The sequence below is a fragment of the Anabrus simplex genome, chromosome 1 (genome assembly GCF_040414725.1).
Source record: "Anabrus simplex isolate iqAnaSimp1 chromosome 1, ASM4041472v1, whole genome shotgun sequence".
Lineage (NCBI taxonomy): Eukaryota > Metazoa > Arthropoda > Insecta > Orthoptera > Tettigoniidae > Anabrus > Anabrus simplex.
Window position 1 is genome coordinate 1,060,407,327 of NC_090265.1, and position 22,922 is coordinate 1,060,430,248.

At 38.4% G+C, this 22,922-nt stretch overlaps 1 protein-coding gene across 2 annotated transcripts in view; it reads right to left on the bottom strand.

Moving 5' to 3' along the window:
• Positions 1-22,922, bottom strand: part of LOC136857968 (uncharacterized) — a 121,532-nt gene that overhangs the window by 4,112 nt on the left and 94,498 nt on the right. For both annotated transcript variants that reach the window (XM_067137109.2, XM_067137110.2), the window contains exons 5-6: positions 13,365-13,535; positions 8,894-9,067 (exon numbers count right to left, since the gene is read on the bottom strand). In XM_067137109.2, coding sequence (XP_066993210.2) covers positions 8,894-9,067; positions 13,365-13,535 — 345 coding nt within the window. The remainder of the gene's footprint in view (positions 1-8,893; positions 9,068-13,364; positions 13,536-22,922) is intronic.

Here is a 22,922-nt window from a genome sequence, read left to right on the forward strand (position 1 = left end):
CAGTTTGAGTGCGTCCCGCTGTGCCATGGTGGTGTTATGCATGTATTTCTGCAGTACAGGTCTCCATGTATTTGATAACTTGAAGCCGTCTTCCCTGTTGATGTTATTTGGGCGCAGCTCTATCTCTATGGCTTCCCTCACAAGACGAGCATAGAAGTCTTTTACAGGCGCGATGACCTTCGCCTGGTCAAAGAGGATTTCATGGTCTGTACTGTAGAAATGTTCTGCTATGGCAGACTGGTTTATAGCGTTCTCCGTGGAGGATGAAAGAGCGACATTCTTTACCGATCTGATGTGCTCTTTCACTCAGGTGCTAACAAGCCTTTTCGTCATGCCAACATATGAACAACCACAACCACATGGAATTTCATATACGCCCGGTGTTTCAAGACGTGGCTTCTCTTTGACTGGTCAAAACAGGGATTTGAGCTTCCGGCCTGCGGTGAAAACTGGAATTATATTGTACTTCTTAAGAATGCGCCCTATTCTGTCAGTTATACCTGCCACGTAAGGAAGGAATACTTTTTTCTTTTTGCTGTAGTCCTGGTTGGTGTTATTCAAGTTAGGCTCCTTGATCTTCACAGCTCGTGTTATGTCTCCAGATGTATAGCCGTTTTTCTTCATGGATGTTGTCAGTTCTCTCATTGCACTCGAGCGGTTATCATCGTCTGCAACATTATTCACCCTAGTATATAACGTTCGAAGGAGAGCTGCTTTTTGGGAGGGGTGGTGATGTGAAGACTTATGAAGGTATCTTTCAGAATGTGTAGGTTTCTTATACATTGCATGGCCTAGTGTACCATCGTTCTTCTTGTATACTAACACATCAAGAAAAGGTAATTTCCCTTCATTTTCTACTTCCATTGTGAACTTGATCTTACTGTTAATGGAATTTAGGTGCTCTAAAAATTCATTTAAAGTTTCCCTTCCATGTGGCCAGACCAAAAATGTGTCATCCACGTAACGATAGAAGCACTTAGGTTTCAATGGCGCTGTTGTTAATGCAGTAGACTCAAAGTGTTCCATAAAAATATTAGCAGCCACTGGTGACAAAGGTGAACCCATTGCTGCTCCTTCTGTCTGTTCGTAATAATCCCCTTTGTAGTAGAAGTAAGTGGATTTTAAACAAACTGCTGCCAGATTGGTCAAGTCCTCAGACATGTATTCTCCGATGTAAGCCAGTGTTTCTTCTACAGGTATATTAGTGAAAAGTGACGTAACATCAAAGCTTACCAGGATGTCACCTTCATCCACCCGTAGTTCACGTAACTTCTGCAAGAAATGTTTCGAATCTTTAATGTGATGTTCTGTCTTCCCTGTTTCTGGCTGTAGCAGTGATGAAATTTAGCGGGCTAACTCATGGGTCGCAGAGCCAATGGCACTCACGATTGGTCTTAGTGGCACGCCATCCTTGTGTACTTTTGGAAGGCCATAAATGACTGGAGGTACCGGGTCTGAATTTAGTAATGACTTTTGCACGTGTTCTGGAAGTGTTGAGCTCTTCACTAGTCGAGTGACTTGTGTATTAATTTTCTTGGTGGGATTCCTAACTTTCTTATACGTTTCTTCTTCCAGTAGGTTGTTCATTTTTGTTTCGTAATCAGTTGTATTCATGATGACTGAAACATTACCTTTGTCAGCTGGAATTACAATTATACTCTTGTCTTAGCAAAACACATTAGCTTCTTTAAGTTCACCTTTGGTCAGGTTTTGACGTGGTGGCTTTGCTTTTCTAAGCACGTAAGATACATCTTGAAGAATTTCTTCCGCCTTATTTAACGGTAAATCTCTGATGGCACACTCTATCCCACAGACAATCTTCTCTACTGGGATTCTTCTCGGCGCCACAGTGAAGTTAAAACCTTTCTTTAGCACTGATATTGAGTTCTGGTTCAGTACTTTATCAGACAGATTTACTATGACCTTGTTATAATCTAATTCCGGTGGTTTGCATTGGACCATTTTCTGAAATTTCCTTTCTTGATTGTCTCTACTATACTCTTTTACACGTTCGGCCTGCTCATACGTTATCCTGTCTATCAAGGCCCAATGTTCAGTTTGAAAGTTAATGCTAATCTCCATGAATAAACTGAGTGTAATTTTATTGTACTTATCCAAATCGCTCCTAGTTTGTTGAATTTGATTTCGCAGCAAACGTCTGCTGGCTTCCGCCAGAATCTTCTTGGCTCCAGTTGTTTTCATATGATGTTTAATCTTGATCCATGAGGGCATCATGTCACTGTCACAGCATCTCTTCAAGAAGGCTAGTCTGGTGATTGACTTAGATATTTTCTTTCTCAATTCACCGAACTTTCTAACCTTCAAGTACATATCCTCTCCATGGAGGTTACTAATTAATGAACGCAAGTTTTCGTGGCTCGTTGTATTAACATAAAGAAATAAATGAACTGGATTAAAGCCACTATATATATATTTATTAATAATAAAGTCAAGCTTTCAGCCAAATTGCATTGGCCTTCATCAGGGCTTTAATCCAGTTCATTTATTTCTTTATGTTAATACCATGAGCCACGAAAACTTACGTTCATTAAATAGACTTGATATGTTCATTCTTTGATAAGAGGAGTGCATCATTTATGTGAATGGTAATTAGTCACCCATAAAACGTTATTTTTGTTAAGATACGAAGTTTTATGAATTGTTTTGTTGCTTAGAAAGAATTTATTTTATTTATGGAGAAATCGAATACGACGGAAGAGATGTGAATATTGTGAATGATGTACATTTGTTTGTATATTTGCGGTGGAATTATGGTAAAAAGGACGTGGTATGAGGAAAGGCTTTTACTTGAGGTTAAATGATGTTAATTTATGCAACACAATTCTAATTCAAGGTTATATTTGCCATGATAGTGATGTATTATATGGGTTGACATAACAGATATATATATATATATATTGATGGTGTTTAATGAATGAATTTACAGGGCAATAACTGTGTATGATCATCAAAGGAATATTCCCAAATAACCTATATTATAGTATAATGATGGTATTTTCAAGGAAAATTTCTCATGTTGCTTAGTATTTTAACTGATATGAGTCGAAACAACAGAATATTGGTGATAATGTCTTCATAACCTTATATTACTGCCATTAACAAGTTAAGAAATGTCATCTATGGTATTCCTTGATTTGTCGCGACCATATGATAGAATTTTAGGAATGATACGACTTTGATATTTAGCTTATTGACAAAAGTGATGAGGCTAGGTTAGAGAATTCTTACATATTTCCCAGAGAATATTTGAATATATCCAACTACGATTAATATACATTATTTTTGTTTATTTATTGATATATTGTCATGTGTAGCCATTGCAAGCTACGGGTATGGAACATTACTTATTCTGCGTATGTTACTGATGAAGCTAGAAGTGAAGAGCATAAAAACATATTCAATATTTACTTTTTAACATGTTAATAATTAAACTTCAAGACAAACAAAATAATTTTTTTAAATCCTTCTGAATGAGATTCCAATGTATAGAAAGAAATAATTCGGAATATTATTATATTATCCCAAGTAAATATATGATTATGAATAAAGTTAGTAGTTAAGAATTTAACTTATTATTGTTATTTATAGAAGATTAATTTTAAGTCAATTTCTTGGGGACGATAATGATTGACCTTGAAAGTTGATTATGATTTGATTTAATGATCCGATGGGCATGCAGGTAAACTAGAGAATAAGAGGTGCGGTTTTCAGTCGAATTCACATTAAATATAATTTATTTTGGTATAATTTTAATCCCTGAGTGGTACAGCGCAGCTAGCTGGAGATTTTCTTGAACGCCGGCGTGTAGCTAATATAGTGGAACGAATAGAGACCCATTCACCAGAAATGAATTATTTGCTCACCCGATAACTAGACCGGTGCAAGAAGAATTATCGCCCATACATTAGGCTAGATTGATGAGAAAGACACCCCAATCAAGAACACGTCCGCTCATTAAAAATTGGCTCCCAACTGTGGGGCAAGGAGAAAGAAAGATGCTGCAGGACTAAGCGGTCAGTTCAAATAATAATAATAATAATAATAATAATAATAATAATAATAATAATAATAATAATAATAATAATAGTACCAAGAGGAACTCTCTTTCGCCGTATTCTCTTAAATCTTCAATTTATACAGATCGATCTGCATATATTGTATATTTGTAGTTAGTATGTTTTCTCCTTGTATCTTAATAAAATACACACGTCCCGTCCCTCTTATGGTCCCAGGGAAAAGCGAAAATTATTTCCGCCCTGGTGGCACCTTCCATATTATGTTGGCAAGCCTTCCTCCGCCCTGCGCACTTGTCGTGTTGTCTCTCCACCTTGCCCCTCCTCTCCCCTGTAGAGGGATGGCACGGTGCTGGGTAGTTCTGAGAGAACTTGGTTCAGTTCGCTTGGAGCGAGCAAGCTGCTTAGTCGCCTGGCCGTAAGCGTGGAGGTAGGAGAAATGCTTGTCAACCAACTTCAGGCTTAGGAAGGGAGTTGTTTAATATTCAGAATGTAACATATTTGTTCTCTTGTCAGTAGAGGCTAAGGGCCTCAGTAAATAGTAAGAGGGCTTATTTCTGAAAAGGCTAATGTGTTAACTGGGTTTTTAAGTAATTCAGTACATTGTCACTAAAGGACATTGTTCCCGAGGCTGAGCCTCCATTTCTTGGTAAAATGAGTGTAGCCCTCATGATAGTTGAATCGGTATGTGGCCTAAGGCCCCTGTAATTGCTAAGAATCGAGAATTGTAGTGTTTGAATAGTCGGAGGGCAGGTCCCCCAATGAATACAAACTTTATTCTTGTTCGCACTTACTACTGTAATAAATGTTCAGCATTGCAACGACTCGGTTTTCGCTGGCTGTGTTATCGCTTCCCTTGCTCGTCACTTGTATTCAGCCTTCGGTCTTAAAGCCCGCACCTTCCTTACTTCCATATCGCTGCCAATCCTTGGTGCAATAATAATAATAATAATAATAATAATGATGATGATGATGATGATGATGATAACAAGAACAATAATAATAACAACAACAACTGTTACAAGTAAGAGGCATTGGTAGCATTGCTTTAATGCCTCACATGGTAAATTTGTTATTATACAAAGGCTTGCAGTTGGTAATGTGCTCCTGCTGCATCATGGGGGAGAGACAAGATGGCTAACAGAAGCAGCAGACATGATTTGTATTATTAATGTTGTTTGTTATTTGATATGATCAGTGTACGGAAAAATAAAGTGCAGCAATGTCAGTGAATCAGGGTTTGTGCCTGTCCATATAGGGTAGGGTAGTCCTCCTCGTAATATGGGTATTTGTGCCTAAAGAAACAATGTTTGTATGTACATCCATATGCATGGTTTCAGTGGTCGCAACACAACATTTGGTCTTACTGGGCCGGATGACAATTACTCCAAACTGTGAAGTTTGAGAATCGTGCAGCTTTGAACACTGTGCTAAGACATTTTAAAACATTCTCATGTATTGCTGCCTTCAACCACCATTTCAAGCTTGCAACGGTCTTGGCATGAAGTGCATCGAGAATGACTGAACAGCTATTGTATTTAATCATTGACACAGATTGGTGCCTAAAACAAATTACTACAGAAAACAGAAGATGTCACATTGAGATTTCAATGAAGTCTTCATTGTTACATATCTGTTTTGAGATTTCAGGTCAGCAACCTGTGGAAATGTTTCCCACGTTCTAATGCATCAACTCTTGTGAGCTGTTTAAGCCAATGTTTGTAGCTGATTCCTTCATGTTTGACATGTTGAATGCTTCTTGGTTCCAGTGATAATACAGCACGACTACTGTATATTACAGGTGGTGGTGATTTTTGTTTTAAGAGGAGGTACGAGGTAATCATCCTCTCTGAACAAATTAGTGGAAAAGAAATTTAAAATAAAAACAAAATTATTTATTCAACAAGGGAATTTGGAAATGCAGTACAAAATAAAAAAATAAAAAAATAATTGGATTAGGCCGAAAAAAATTACGAATCAAAAGGGAACCTGCGTTCCCCAAGTAACAGATCACTTGTAATTTATATACACTTGATTAGTCCACTGTCGCACATAAAGCGGATGATGAGATCAGCAGTAGTCGCGTCATCGGCTAGTATGCGTTCGTGTGTTTCCTGCAGGCCGAGGCTCCATCTTAGGCCAGAGAGATCAGTGCACACTGTGAGGATGTGGGCCATGGTGAAGTCGGCACCACAAGAACACACTGGGGGGTCTTCCCTCTTTAGGAGATAAGAGTGCTTAGATCGTAAATGACTATCCTTAGCCTACACAATACTATGGCCTCTCTCTCCGTGAAGGTCGGAAAGAGTACTGCTACACGGTAGTTGCCTTCTTAATTGATCTCAGCTTGTTGGGAGTTCGGACAGCTAGCCACTCCGATTCCCAGGATGCCAAGAAGGTTCGACGTAGCTTAGAACAAATATCTTTAGCAGGTACAGTGACAGGTCTTGGAGGTAAAAGTACTGCTTCTTTGCAGCTTCATCTGCAAGTTCGTTTCCCGCAATCCCAACGTGGATTGGAAGCCACATGAAAGTGATTCTGGTGCCAGCAATACTTAACCTGGCTAGAAGGTCATGAATCTGCTGTACCAGTGGGTTTTGCGAGAAACAGGTTAACGAATCGGTACACATAAGAAAGTGGTATCTTTTGTCACTTAGTGCAAACTGCAGAGCTTCTAAAATGGCGTAAAGCTTTGCAGTATACACGCTACATACTCTAGGAAGCGAGATCTTCGTGCTCATATCATCGGTGATGAAGGAGCAACCAACATTATCTCCGATTTTAGAACCATCCGTGAAGATATGTCTCTCGGGCGGATATTGGTAAACGAAGTTCTGGAAATACCTCCGATAAACGGAGGAATCCATACTCACCTTGGGTCCACGGAGTAGATCTACATCCATTTTGTCTTATTGTTCTCAGTTCGAGTATGGTGGACATCCTGCCTAATTTCCTAACTCTACTGCATTGCTAGCACTTACTAGATAGAGAAATAATTGAGATTGGTTTTGGTTTCTCATGGGCAATAAAGCAAGGAAGTAATATTTTGTTGTGCCACTAAGTGTGTTTTGCGTATTTTGGAAGGAATGTGACTTAACATTTTAACTACACTGTGGGGTCATTTATGATACCGCTGAACTAACTTGCTCTTATAAAAGGTACTAGTTTCGAATACTATTATTGGTAGTCGCTGTACCTTTCTGCCTTTGTGTTGTTTAACTGTTGCCAGCATAGCAAGATTCTGCTCAGTTTAGTTCTTTTGTAACAGTTTGACAATCTTTAGTGGTGCCACATTCGACCCCACTATGCAGTTTATGTCATGCGTGTTCGTTCATTGTAATAACTTTTGTGAGTGACTGAAGGAGTCTGTGAGTAGGTTATGTGATGGTGTCTGTCAAAGAAGCTCGTCTTTCAGTTCTGGACCCAAATTTTTCGGAAATTATTGAAAATTAATTTAAAATTGTCCTCGACAAGGATGCTGATAATAGTGAGCAAAGAGGTTACAATTATGACGATGCAGATTTTAATTCTAAACATGATTCTGCGTCTGAGGAAGAGTTCAACTCAAATGAGGAGAGTAACCAAATTCACAAGAAACTTTGCAGTCACTGTGGTGAGTCATCAGCTGTATATAGCAGAAACAGGTATAAATGGTGATTTGCCAAGAATGTAGAATGGAAATTCTTTTGTGCTAATTGATTTCCAGGTAAAATAGGCTGCCAGAAATTTAGAAGGAACTCAGTAATGTTAAGGAATATTTACAGTGTGAATTAAGACTCAAAATCTAGTGAAGCTCACTTTGGAGAGCATGACTTCGAAAACATATCAGGCAATAGTTGATGGAATACAAGAATTGTTTAGTGCCTTTCAAAGATCCAGGAGTCCTAGCAATGTATCCACTGTTTCTGAAAACTCTACATGATCCAGCTCTAGCTTGAAACTCCTGCCTTTTGAATTGCCTATCTTCAATGGATATTTGACAAAATACTTGAGTTTTAGGAATACCTGTGAAAGCTTGTGTGCAGTTATTAACAATAATCACATTGACAATGGACAAAGATTACATTATTTACTGTCTTGTCTTCCAAGCATACCTAGGGATTTGTTAGATAACCTAGCCATATGTGATTAAAACTTCACCGTTGCTTCACAATAATACATGATTATTTCACAACATGTAAAGCATTTCCTTAATCTCCATAACTGAACTAGGGATCCTGTTGCGAATATCGTAAATTGGTACATCAAATAAAATCTAACCTTAGAGCTACTGACAATTTGGAAAGTGAAAATGCACTTCATGACATTTTGTTAAAGGGATTGATTCTAAATAAGATGAAGTCCACACAAAGCAGTGAATGGGAAAGCAAATTTGCCCCCACTCATATCCCAACACTGAATAATTTGATTGAAATTATTTGTGACCAGCATTTTTTGGTTAAACGTTTGAGAATGCGATTTTTTAGAATGATGATAATAACAACGCTATTTGTCATAAAGGAAGTCACAATACAGTAGATGTACTGAGAGTCAGATTTATAGGCCTATTGCATCGCTTACAACCATTCTTTTATAATTCACAAATGCACATTATAATGCATTCAGTGGTTTTCTAATAAAGTTTGCTGGCACCAATCAGTCATTTAAATAGGTGCAGGCAAGTTGAAAAGACACAAATACTACAAAGGGCACTAAATCTAGTTGAACTAAAAAAAGGGATTTTCAAGTTTTTTAAATAGCATTGCCATCACTAAACATTCATTAAGCTACTTTAATAGTTTAGTAATTTTAATTCCTTACACTATGAATTCTGATGGTTCAATAAAGTATTTTGATGGAGTATTTTTCAAGTTACTTACCTGAACTTCGTGGATCGAAGAAGGGTCCCTCTTCAGGGTTCATATCTAATAGCTTTTGTATTCTCTTAACAGCAGAAGGGATGACATACACGAAGAGTGTGGCAGGTTTTGAATAGAAGGCAAGCACTTTTTCAATTTCAAAAATATCAATAGTTAGTGTAATTTTCTGCTCAGCTGCAACATATATACAAGATTTAATAGAAAGCGAACAACTAGAAAAGGAGTGAAATATAAAAAAAAAAAAAAGAAGTACCAAAAAATCTCTATTTAAAGCACTTCAATTGAATGATTTTTCACATTTACAGTACAGATTCTGAAGTCTCAGGAGTACGAACAGAGAATCATTTAACCCTCTTGGCGCCAGGAGCCGAACTGGTTGGCCGCTCACCATCAGCTGGAAGAGGCCAGAGCTCCACCAGGCTGTTTTTAGTGGAAATGCATGTATTTTAAAATTTGCGTATATCTACCGGTGTATGGCAAATACCGGCAAGAAATTTTCTACATATCGACTACATAGAATAAACAACTGATTTAGAGAGATATAAAGAATCAAAAACATTTTATTGTTGATTTATAGTTGATAAAGTGATAAAGATGTTGATTCCCATAGGGAACCTGAAAAAATTTGTTCTGAATGAGTAAATTTATTATACCACTATAGTTGGTGCTTTATTGGACATTATAAATTTACCAGCTAACTCATTCCTGGTTTCCAGCATTCCGCCCTAGTGTGCTAAGTTGCGCTCATCAGTGGTAAATAGCACACCTAACAAGACACATGGCTAGTGCGCACCGTGGAGGCCACTGCATAGGCTACTTGGAACCACTGGCAGTACCAATGCACTATGAGAACCTTTGTCTCATTTTCAAAAATGCCTGCCTGGCCATCAGATGATAAAGAAGTTGATTCCCTTAGGGAACCTGAAATATTTGCTCCCAATGAGCCAGGAATGAGTTAGCTGGTAAATTTATAATGTCCAATAATGCACCAACTATATTGGTATAATAAATTTACTCATTCGGAACAAATATTCCAGGTTCCCTATGGGAATCAACATCTTTATCATCTGATAGCTAGACAAGCATTAATTTTTGAAAATGAGACAAACTCTCTCCTAGTGCATTGGCACTACCGGTGGCTCAGAGTAGCCTACACAGTGGCCTCCACGGTATGCACCAGCTATGTGTCTTGGTAGCTGTGCTATTTACCAACTCATGAACCCAATTTAGCACACTAGGGCGAAACACTGGCAACCAGGAATGAGTTAGCTGGTAAATTTATAATGTCCAATAACTCACCAACTATACTGGTATAATGATTTATAGTTGTCGATAACGTTTATTTTTAGGAAGAGAAAAACATTTTTGCATTTTTTCTCTCAATATCTACTTTGAAAAAAATTCACGATACAAAAGAATATATGTAACGATGTATAATGTAATTAATGAACGTAAGTTTTCGTGGCTCATTATATTAACATAAAGAAATAAATGAACTGCATTAAAGCCACTATATATATATATTTATTAATAATAAAGCCAAGCTTTCAGCCAAATTGCATTGGCCTTCATCAGGGCATGTGAAGCTTTGCCTCCGACAGTGAGCAAAGAAATTATCTGAAGGAACATGGAAGTCATGCCCGTACTATCCACGGCCTACCCCACTAACTGGACTCAAAGATCGTGGCGCTGTGCTGTGGTGGTGCTGCTAATATTTTTATGGAACACTTTGAGTCTACTGCATTAACAACAGTGCCATTGAAACCTAAGTGCTTCTATCGTTACGTGGATGACACATTTTCGGTCTGGCCACATGGAAGGGAAACTTTAAATGAATTTTTAGAGCACCTAAATTCCATTAACAGTAAGATCAAGTTCACAATGGAAGTAGAAAATGAAGGCAAATTACCTTTTCTTGATGTGTTAGTATACAAGAAGAACGACAGTACACTAGGCCATGCAATGTACAAGAAACCTACACATTCTGAAAGATACCTTCATAAGTCTTCACATCACCACCCCTCCCACAAAGCAGCTCTCCTTCGAACGTTATATACTAGGGTGAATAATGTTGCAGACGATGATAACCGCTCGAGTGCAATGAGAGAACTGACAACATCCATGAAGAAAAACGGCTATACATCTGGAGACATAACACGAGCTGTGAAGATCAAGGAGCCTAACTTGAATAACACCAACCAGGACTACAGCAAAAAGAAAAAAGTATTCCTTCCTTACGTGGCAGGTATAACTGACAGAATAGGGCGCATTCTTAAGAAGTACAATATAATTCCAGTTTTCACCGCAGGCCGGAAGCTCAAATCCCTGTTTTGACCAGTCAAAGAGAAGCCACGTCTTGAAACACCGGGCGTATATGAAATTCCATGTGGTTGTGGTTGTTCATATGTTGGCATGACAAAAAGGCTTGTTAGCACCAGAGTGAAAGAGCACATCAGATCGGTAAAGAATGTCGCTCTTTCATCCTCCACGGAGAACGCTATAAACCAGTCTGCCATAGCAGAACATTTCTACAGTACAGACCATGAAATCCTCTTTGACCAGGCGAAGGTCATCGCACCTGTAAAAGACTTCTATGCTCGTCTTGTGAGGGAAGCCATAGAGATAGAGCTGCGCCCAAATAACATCAACAGGGAAGACGGCTTCAAGTTATCAAATACATGGAGACCTGTATTGCAGGAATACATGTATAACATCACCATGGCACAGCGGGACGCACTCAAACTGTCGACAGAGGGCGGTGCATCAGTAACTTCCCTCCCAACTACCACAGCACAGCGCCACGATCCTTGAGTCCAGTTAGTGGGGTAGGCCGTGGATAGTACGGGCATGACTTCCATGTTCCTTCAAATAATTTCTTTGCTCACTGTCAGAGGCAAAACTTCACATGCCCTGATGAAGGCCAATGCAATTTGGCTGAAAGCTTGGCTTTATTATTAATAAATATATATATATAGTGGCTTTAATCCAGTTCATTTATTTCTTTATGTTATCTATAATGTATTTCTAAATACAATTATATAGAATAATTAATCTGAACGAGAAAAAAAAAATTCAAACATATTCCACTAGTAAAAACACGACAATTTTACTCACCGATAAAATTCGCGTATATGTATTGATGTATGGCAAATACTGACAAGAAACTTTCTACGTGCGGACAACATAGTATAAAAAATTATTCTGAATTATTAAAAAAAAAAGTTGATATAGTGTTTGTTTTCCACAAAATCCTTTTCTCATTTTCGGTTCTAGTACCTATTTGAGAAAGAATTTTACAGTACAATAGAACACACGTCATTAAAAAATTTATGGCATTAAAGCCCTTATTTGCTTTGGTCTACCAAGCGACCGCTGCTCAGTTCGAAGACCTGGAGATTATAAGGTGAGGCATGGTCAGTGAGACGAAACCACTCGGTCATTATCCTTGGTTTTCTAGACCACGGTCCCCCTCTCACCCTCAGATATCTCCTCAGTTGAAATCCTTAGGGTCACTTAGGTTGAGTACGAGTGTGACTTTTGTTTCCACATATTAAAAATTTGTTTGCTTTTATCCTAACTATATGCAAAGTCACTATGGCTAAAAACTTCTCCAAGTGCATGTGATATTTGATGTTGTCTGTTACAAGAGGCAGGAATGACTGCCTGTATATGGCAACGTTGTGTTTTGTATCATCGCTCTCCCTCGGCGCGGCTAGGGGCCATCAACATTGTCATCGACCATAGTAGAATTCTGACATTATTCATTGAGAAAGACTTATTTCTGTTGTTACAGGGAATAAAACTGTGCTAAATACCATTCAAATAACAAACTATTATAAAAGTTATAGCTGAAAGTGTGCTTTTTTTTCGCTTACAATTGGCCTGACGGCGCACCGACATAGATAGGTCTTATGGTGACAATGGGATAGGAAAAGGGTAAGAGAAGTGGCCTTGATTAAGGTACAGCTCCAGCTGCCTGGTGTGAAAATGGGAAACCACAGAAAAGCATCTTCAGGGCTGCTGACAGAGGGGTTCAAAACAAAATGCAAGCTCACAGCTGTGCGCCCCTAACCACACGGCCAACTTGCTCGGTGGAAAAGTATTTTAATGAGGCCTTATCTAGAGACATAACTGCTATATTATGAACACTGCCAGGCTGCATAGCATCAAAATACGCTGGTGCTGTGAAGCAGACTGCGTTCACAAACTACCGTGTCTACCAATATGTGTTGGATTAATGAAAAAAATATTTTAAAAAAAAGTCAAATAGAGAATTTGCATTAAAATTGTGATTTAGTATGATTTAGCATTCTCGCAATTCAAACAACATACTTTTGGGATCAAATAGTTAATTATGAGCTTAAATTTAAAGAAAAGTCAAAGATCAACAATTTGCATTATCACACCTCTCAAATTTCAGGAATCTCTACTGTTGGGCATAAAGATAAAGACTGACTGAAATGTTACTTACGATCTCGTATTGTTGGAATACATATCCAAATGCCTACAGTAGACAGTATGACCTTCTCTTCAGGAATCACCTTATACGATCCAATACGAACGCTATTACAGGACACAAGGGTGAAGTATCCAGTCAAGGAACCATCAACTAAATCAAGCAAGTCGTCATCTCGATTCCTCCCTGTAACAAAGTAAACTTACAGTATACTAAATTTTCTACACAGAACCCCGTAACTTGTACAAGACAGGAATCTTAATTAATAAAATTAGCAAATATCCTCCAGACTAGAGGTGTTAAACACAGTGTTCTCCCTGAGACCTTTTTCATGGGCACATTGCCCTGCCATTTTTATAGAGCGCCCGGCTAACATATCCTAGATACCAGGTGTATGCATAAGTTTTTGCCAGTTTTTATGGTGAAGAAATCACGTAATTTTCAAGGAAAATTCATTGTTTGTTATTCAAAATATTGGTCTCTGCTTCTACACACTTTGCCCATCTTTCAGGTAAGTTATGAATATCATGCCAGAAAAACTGCTTGTCTTTTGCGGCAAACCATACGTCGAGCTATTTTCCAACTTCCTCGACATTGCTGAGGTCCTGCTCTGCGAGTGCATGTCCCATTAATGCAAAGAGGTGATAGTCAGATGGCGCCAGGTCGGGGCAATACGGCGGATGTGGAAGGATGTCCCATCCAAGCGATTTCAAGGTGTCTTTCACTGGTTTCGCTGTGAGAGACGGTGCATTGTCCTGTAACAAAATCACTTTGCCATGTCTTCTGGTACATTCCGGTCGTCTTTCGATCGATATGTGATTTAAATAAATCATTTCTTGGCGATAGCGTTGTGTATTAACGGTTTCACAGCGCTTCAAGAGCTCATAATACACAATACCGCTCTGGTCTTTCACAATGATATCACCAAGTTTAAATTGTCGAAACCATGTATCATATGTTCTAATCGATGGAGCATGTTCACCATATGTTTCTACTAGCAAACGATGACTTTCTACATCCTTATTCTTTTGATTAAATGAAGAGCAATGTGTGCCACAAATGTTCTTTTTCAGGCACAAACGTCAACACGATCGCTGAATGACACATCACAGATGCTAGTGTTTGGCGGACTCAACTTGTGTGTGTTGGTAAGTTAATGTCAGACGAACAAACTGACGTATGTGTCAAATTCATATGCTGTGTACTGTTCGTTGGTGCCATCTGTTAGTGAATATATATGGAAAAGCAAGGATTCCACCTAATCAATACTTTTTTTTATTATTATTATAATACTTATAATTCTTACAGTACCGGTTTCAGCCTATTGGCCATCATCAGCTGACTAGTGTCGATACCTTGCATTAATTACATTACATTGTCTGAAGGGAGATGCCACCTTTGATTAGCATATCCGGATATGTCTAATGGGACATATAAGTTGTTGTGATTTTATCATTTAAATTACAGTACGCAAGTGTTGGAGTTTGAGTTGCAATTATAAAAACTTAACTTAAGAACTAATCAATTATACAAACACACAGAACACTTTAAAATATGCTAAAACATGTATGAAGCACTGATTAAGATATATGTTTTGTCTTGCGTATATCTCCTTCTTGTTTCTTGGTGGAGTCTTATAAGTTACATCAGTTGATGCTAGTGCTCGTGACCAATCATATAAATGAGTCTAAAACTTTATGAGTTTAAGCGTAGACATCTTGCGTTACTTCCCTCTTGTGATTTTTGTGCTATTAATCATAGATTTGCATCGGTTGATATTATACTTTTAAACAATAATAGGTATTTTTGTATTTTTATTGTATTCTGTTTGGTTCGTTAGCAGCTAGATGTGTTATGATAAAACATTTGTTGTTAGAAAGGTCCAATGTAGTTTCATAGTAGATAAAATCTTGTTCGTTGGGTGAAAGCATATGATGAGGGCGTAATCCTAATTTTGAGTATGATTAAAAATTCAGACTCTTAGAATTGCCAAAGCAAGGTCAGGCACACAATAACTTGTAGCCCCTTTACTATAGGTTGTCACAAAAGTATGCACGTCACTATAGGTTGCCTCAAAATTATGTATATCACAGAATTTTAAGCCGGCTGATGTAATCGGCTCTGGCAACTTCCGACTGGATTTTTAAAGGCCGACCTGATCGGCTTTGGCAATTTAAAGGCCGGGTGCTCGCACTACTGTCTGGCTCCAAGAGGGTTAAGATACAGCCCTAGAATTTGCCTGGTGTGTCTTCCTATTCTTCGGCGATATGAATGGCTTTATGCTGGGCCACTGTCACTGCGAACTGGATTGTCTGAGGGTCAATTATACATTACTATTGGATATGTTGACATTATGGTATTGATGAAGCCCTTTGTTTATGCCCACAGCAGTCCTCCATAGATCAACTTGTAACAATTTTCGAATGAGGTTTTTGAGTACAAGTGACTATTTTCATTTTGACCGTACTGAAATTCAATATAGTAAATTTTTACAATTAATTTATTGGGAACCACCTATTCAATACTTTTAAGTCTTTATGATACTATGATACAATCATTATATTAAGGTAGATTGTATTATAGTCGTAAAGACTTCAAAGTACTGAATAGGTGGTTCTCAATAAATTAATTGTAAAAATTTTAATATAAGATTTTTGACTCGGGGCATGATTTTACTGGGTACCCATTCTCTGTTTGCTGTTTGTGGTCCCTGTTGATTGTTTCTTTTTCCACCAAATGTTTACTATTTGTATGGACAGACCCAAATCTTTTGCCACCTATGCCAGCAATTTGCCCTGCTGTAGGGTGTTTATCACGGCATTTCTTTAGGTCTGCTGAATATACCTTTGTCTTTGGCATGTTGGTAGCTGTCTGAATGAAAAAAATAAAACAAAACAAAACAAAAGACAATCAAAACCAACTGTACGGTGTGACAAAGGGTTCAAAATATTTATTATTACTGTAGCTTCCAGGTGAACCTTCAAAATGAATTATGAGAGTTCTATGAAGGCAAAACATTTCACCAGATTCTGAAGATATGGTAGGCAAAAAGCAATACAAGACTTCCACTACAAGATAATTCTTTTACCCTAGATATAAATATAAACTTTTAAAATAGTATGTTCGCATAGTGTATGCCTCTTCTAACAATTTATTCAGTTATACAGTGTAACACTCCAGTAGTATTACGAAGCAGGTTTTTTAAATAATTACTGTTTTTTAAACATGGGCACTGCAGCTCTTCAGTCGTTGTTCAGAGCATTGGCACATACATCTGTAGGCTAGGCACAAATGCCATTATGGAAGCACTCGCCTGTATTTACGTTTGTTTTTGTGTATTGAAAATGCCTCTGACAACGGTCTCGCTGAGTGTAAAGTACGTTCTGGGATTCGTTTTCTAAATGTAAAAGACGTGGAAAGTTGTTGAAGTTAATCGGCAGATTAGTGAAGTGTATGGAGCGAAGGAATGGTAAGAAAATGGGTTAGAGCATTTAAAGAAGGCCGTACTAATGTCCAAGACGAGAAGCCTTGTGGCTGACAGTCTGTCATTACTAAAGACTTGGTGCAAAAGGCTGATGCAAAGGTTCGAGAAAACAGATACCTTACGATTTTGTCATTAAGTTATGAGCTGCCTGAAATTTTAAGGAGTGTTCCTTATGAAATTGTAAGGATGCTTAGATTATTGGAAATTGTGTTCATGTTAGATAGCGAGGATGCTGACAGAGGTGCACAAAAACAAGCGTGCAGGCAGTGCTTTGACTTTCCTTGAGCAATGCAGTAAGGAAGGTGATGTGTTCCTAAGCCAAAGCGTCATCAGTGACATAACATGGGAGGCTTATGTTTTGCAAGAATCAAAACAACAAACCGTGAAATGGAGACACTTAACATCACCTAAGAAAGTAAAGCGCAAGCAAACAATTTAAGCTTGCAAACTCATGTACACTGTGTTTCAGGAAAGGTAGTGTGTGTTGCTTGTGATTTTTTTTGCCCTGGAGTGACACAATAAATACCGAGACTTATTGTCAGACCTTATCCAAAACGAACGACATGGCATGTTGACGAGGGGGATTCTTTTGCTTCATGACAATGCACAACCACACATGGCTATTCACACCCGAGACCCCATCGCTTCATTTGGTTGGGAACAACTTGATCATCCTCCTTATTACCTTGACCTAGTGCCTAGTGACTACCACTTGTTCCTGCACTTGAAAAAGCATTTAGGAGGTCAGTGCCACGACGATGATATAAAACTGACCGTGTTGCAGTGACTGGCCCATCAGGCGGCAGATTTCTACAAGGATGGAATTCAGAAGCTGGTTTCATACCAAGAGCCTTAATGTGCTTGGAACTTACGTTGAGAAGTAGTTTAAGGTACAGGCCAACATGTAAAAAAGAATTTTTTAGAAAACTGCATTACTTTTTTCTGTATCAAAACAATACTTACTCAAAAAACATGCCCCATATATCAATTTCAATAACATATATAGGTCTATATCCTACATTAGTATTTTCTTGCTTGGCCGACTGTGGTCCCTAGATCAAGTTACAGTACATGGTCTGCACGCTTATTTGAGTCTGATATCCCTGCTCCAGACATAAGTCAGTAACACAGTTTTGATTATAAGCTGATGTATTACTGAAGAACAAGATATTTACAATTTTTTATTAATTTTATAGCCCAATTTTTGGAGAAATTGCAACATATCCACAATCTAGAACCTTGTACTAGATTAGAACCACGTTTTTGCAAGAAAAATCAGGTTATCCAATTTCCATCTCAAAAAAATACTGGATATCACTTCAAAAATAAAAAAAATTGGGATGTACTAGGAGTAAGTGATATTCGGGTAAGGGGAGGTAACGAGGAAGAGACAGGAGATTATACAGTTTACTTGACGGGTTTTAGAAAGGGAAGGGCAGAGTATGGGGTAGGGCTATTTATCAGGAATACCATTCCACGCAACATCGTTTCTGTTAGGCACGTAAATGAGCGAATGATGTGAATAGATTTGGCAGTTGGAGGAATTAGGACGAGAACTGTCTCAATGTATTCACCATGTGAGGGTGCAGAGGAGGATGAAGTTGACAAGTTTTATGAAGCATTGAGTGACATCGTGGTCAGGGTTAACAGCAAGGATAGAATAGTGCTAATGGGACATTTCAATGCGAGAGTTGGAAATAGAACTGAAGGATATGAAAGGGTGATTGGTAAATGTGGGGAAGATATAGAAGCTAAACGGAATGGGAAGCATTTGCTGGACTTTTGTGCTAGTATGGGTTTAGCAGTTACAAATACATTCTTCAAGCATAAGGCTATTCACCGCTACACATGGGAGGCTAGGGGTACCAGATCCATAATAGACTATCTTAACTGACTTTGAATTCAGGAAATCTGTTAGGAATGTACAAGTTTTCTGGGGATTCTTCAGTGATACAGACCACTATCTGTAGTGAACTAAGTATCTCTAGGCCTAGGGTAAAGAAAGTGAAATCTGTCTGCAAACGAATAAGGGTAGAAAATCTCCAGGACGAGGAAATTAGAAGTATATGGATATGATTAGTGAGAAGTTTCGAACAGTAGACAGTAAGCAGGTTCAGGATATAGAAAGAGAAAAGGTGGCATACACGGATGCTGTAGTAGAAACAGCAAGGGAATGCCTAGGAACAACTGTGTGTAGTATAAAGATGGGAAAAGGCGAACATCTTGGTGGAAGCAAGTGAAAGCAGCTTGTAAACGTAAAAAGAAGGCTTATCAGAAATGGCTCCAAACAAGGGCCGAGGCAGACAGGGATTTGTACGTAGATGAAAGAAACAGAGCGAAACAAATAGTTGTTGAATCCAAAAAGGAGTCGTGGGAAGATATTGGTAATAACCTGGAAAGGCTAGGTCAAGCAGCAGGGAAACCTTTCTGGACAGTAATAAAGAATCTTAGGAAGGGAGGGAAAAAGGAAATTAACAGTGTTTTGAGTAGTTCAGATGAACTCATAACTGATCCCAGGGAATCACTGGAGAGGTGGAGAGAATATTTTGAACATCTTCTCAACGTAAAAGGGAATCTTCCTGGTGGTGTCGCGAACAGCCAAGCTCATGGGGAGGAGGAAAATGATGTTGGTGAAATTACACTTGAGGAACTGGAAAGGATGGTAAATAAACTTCATTGTCATAAAGCAGCAGGAATATATGAAATTAGACCTAAAAAGGTGAAGTACAGTGGGAAGGCAGGGACGAAATGGCTTCATACACTAGTAAGATTAGCATGGAGTGTTGGTAAGATACCTTCTGATTGGACAAAAGCATTAATTGCACCTATCTATAAGCAAGGGAACAGGAAGGATTGCAACAACTATCGAGGTATCTCACCAGGCAAAGTATTCACTGGCTTCTCAGAAGAGAGGGTGCGATCAGTGGTTGAGAGGAAGTTGGATGAAAATCAGTGTGGTTTCAGACCACAGAGATGCTGTCAGGATCAGATTATCAGTATGCGCCAAGTAAGTGAAAAATGCTACGAGAGGAATAGGCAGTTATGTTTATGTTTCGTAGATCTAGAAAAACCATATGACAGGGTACCGAGAGAAAAGATGTTCGCCATACTAGAAGACTATCGAATTAAAGGTAGATTATTAAAATCAATCAAAGGCATTTATGCTGACAATTGGGCTTCAGTGAGAATTGATGGTAGAATGAGTTCTTGGTTCAGGGTACTTACAGGGGTTAGACATCTTGTAAACGTAAAAAGAAGGCTTATCAGAAATGGCTCCAAACAAGGGCCGAGGCAGACAGGGATTTGTATGTAGATGAAAGAAACAGAGCAAAACAAATAGTTGTTGAATCCAAAAAGAAGTTGTGGAGAGATATTGGTAATAACCTGGAAAGATCTTTCACCTTTGTTGTTCGTAGTTAACATGGATCATCTGCTGAAGGGTATAAAGTGGCAGGAAGGGATTCAGTTAGGTGGAAATATAGTAAGTAGTCTGGCCTATGCTTGACGACTTGGTCTTAATGGCAGATTGTGCCAAAAGCCTGCAGTCTAATATCTTGGAACTTGAAAATAGGTGCAATGAGTATGGTATGAAAATTAGCCTTTCAAAGACTAAATTGATGTCAGTAGGTAAGAAATTCAATAGAATTAAATATCAGATTGGTGATACAAAGCTGGAACAGGTCGATAATTTCAAGTATTTAGGTTGTGTGTTCTCCCAGGATGGTAATATAGTAAGGTGAGATTGAGTCAAGGTGTAGTAAAGCTATTGCAGTGAGCTCAGAGTTGCGACCAACAGTATTCTGTAAGAAGGAAGTCAGCTCCCAGACGAAGCTATCTTTACATCAGTCTGTTTTTAGACCAATTTTACTTTACAGGAGTGAAAGTTGGGTGGACTCATGATATCTTATTCATAAGTTACAAGTAACAGACATGAAAGTAGCGAGAATGATTGCTGGTACAAGCAGGTGGGAACAATGGCAGGAGGGTACTCAGAATGACGAGACAAAGGCTAATTTAGGAATGAACTCGAAGGATGAAGCTGTATGCATAAACCGTCTTCAGTGGAGGGGTCATGTGAGGCGAATGGGGGAGGATAGGTTACCTAGGAGAATAATGGACTCTGTTATGGAGGGTAAGAGAAGTAGAGGTAGACCAAGACGACGATGGTTATTATTATTTTTTTGCTAGTTGCTTTACGTCGCACCGACACAGATAGGTCTTATGGCGACGATGGAACAGGAAAGGGCTAGGAGTGGGAAGAAAGCGGCCGTGCGCTTAATAAAGGTACCCCCAGCATTTGCCTGGTGTGAAAATGGGAAACCACGGAAAACCATTTTCAGGGCTTCCGACAGTGGGGTTCGAACCTACTATCTCCCAAATACTGGATACTGGCCGCACTTAAGCGACTGCAGCTATCGAGCTCGGTCGTGACGATGGTTAGACTCAGTTTCTAACAATTTACAGATAAGAAGTATAGAACTAAATGAGGCCACAGCACTAGTTGCAAACAGAGGATTGTGGTGACGTTTAGTAAATTCACAGAGGCTTGCAGACTGAATGCTGAAAGGCATTTAGTCTATAATGATAATGTATGTATGTATGTATGTATGTATGTATGTATGTATGTATATATTATTGATCTTATGATTCGGTTTGAATCGCATGCTAACCAACCCAGTGAAGTACAGTACATGAGGAAAAGAGCTTCCTTATGGGGGAATTGTTTATTCTATGAATAAATGTATATATGCAAGAGAACAAAAACTTTTCTTTTATCTCTTCCTTCCCTGAAATTTATCCAGCTTTCTCTTTATGATGCACTTCCAACATCATGAATGGCACTGCTCAATTAATGTGGATTTCCAATCGAGTGATGAAGCTGGGAAGTATCATCAACATCATCTGGGTCTGAGAAGAAATGAATGTGAATGAGCTGGGATTATTGAGAAGAGAGTCTGTTTATGAATATGGCAGTGTGTTAAGATGTAGTGTGTGGCACCCTCCTTTTGTATTCTCAGTTTTTTCGTCATCTTTCCTGCAAATTCCTCTGTACATCCCAGTCAGCAAACATGGAAAGGTCAAGCGGGCCACATAACATTATGATTCAGACGGTTCAACTTCGCTAGCAACTCACATAATAGCCTCTGACTTAACACAATAATTAAGAGTCAATAGTGTAAAGATATATTTGAACTGCATCAAGGGGCAACAAGGAAGATACAACAAGCAGACCTCCAACACAAAAACTTTTATAATGACCATCACCTTGTATTTTAATTTCATCATGATTTTTAATGAAAAACATTTTTAACAAACACTGTATACAATCATGTGTCCAATGTTTTTAGATTATTATGTATTTTACCAAGGATGACCCTATGTTTGGGTTGAAACATGTGTAATTGAAAGCTCACCTTAACTAGATGTATATTATGTATTGAGTGGGAGGATAATTAACCACAATTTGACAATTCGTAAAGAATTCTCTTTAAACACTGGTCAACAACAAGGGTATTCTCTACATTTCTCAGACTTTATTTCTTTATATTGATAATTATTGCTTGTCAGTTTCTTCCTGGAACAGGCTGGAATAGCACTTTGGTCCTGTAGGCTTAAAACCTGGTCTGTTTACTTTGTATTCCCATAACTTAAATATAGCTGATCATTTTTCATGATTGAGAAAGCAGTGACAAGACAGCATAGATATTTTTCCCACACACTGAATGACATTTATAAACACAACACTGTTGAGATATTTTGTTTAGATTTTAAAATCCACTACTGAACTACTTCACTTTAAAATCATTATAAAATAATATACAAACTGCGCACATGTGTAGAGTGTTTTCACTTCTGTTACTCTGCTAACGCTGCAGCAAGCTGATTAGTTATAGGCACAGAGAGATGTTAACTTTAGTGACGCCACAAAGAATTACGTTCCGATTTCAAATGCCGGTTGCCTATCGCAGAAGCAAGGGGGGGGGGGGGGAAAGTGTGCCATAAAATTAATTCATCCATTTAAGAGTAATTCAACTTTTTACCCAACTGCTCCTCATTTTTTTATACTCAGATTACTTTCCAAAGTAAAG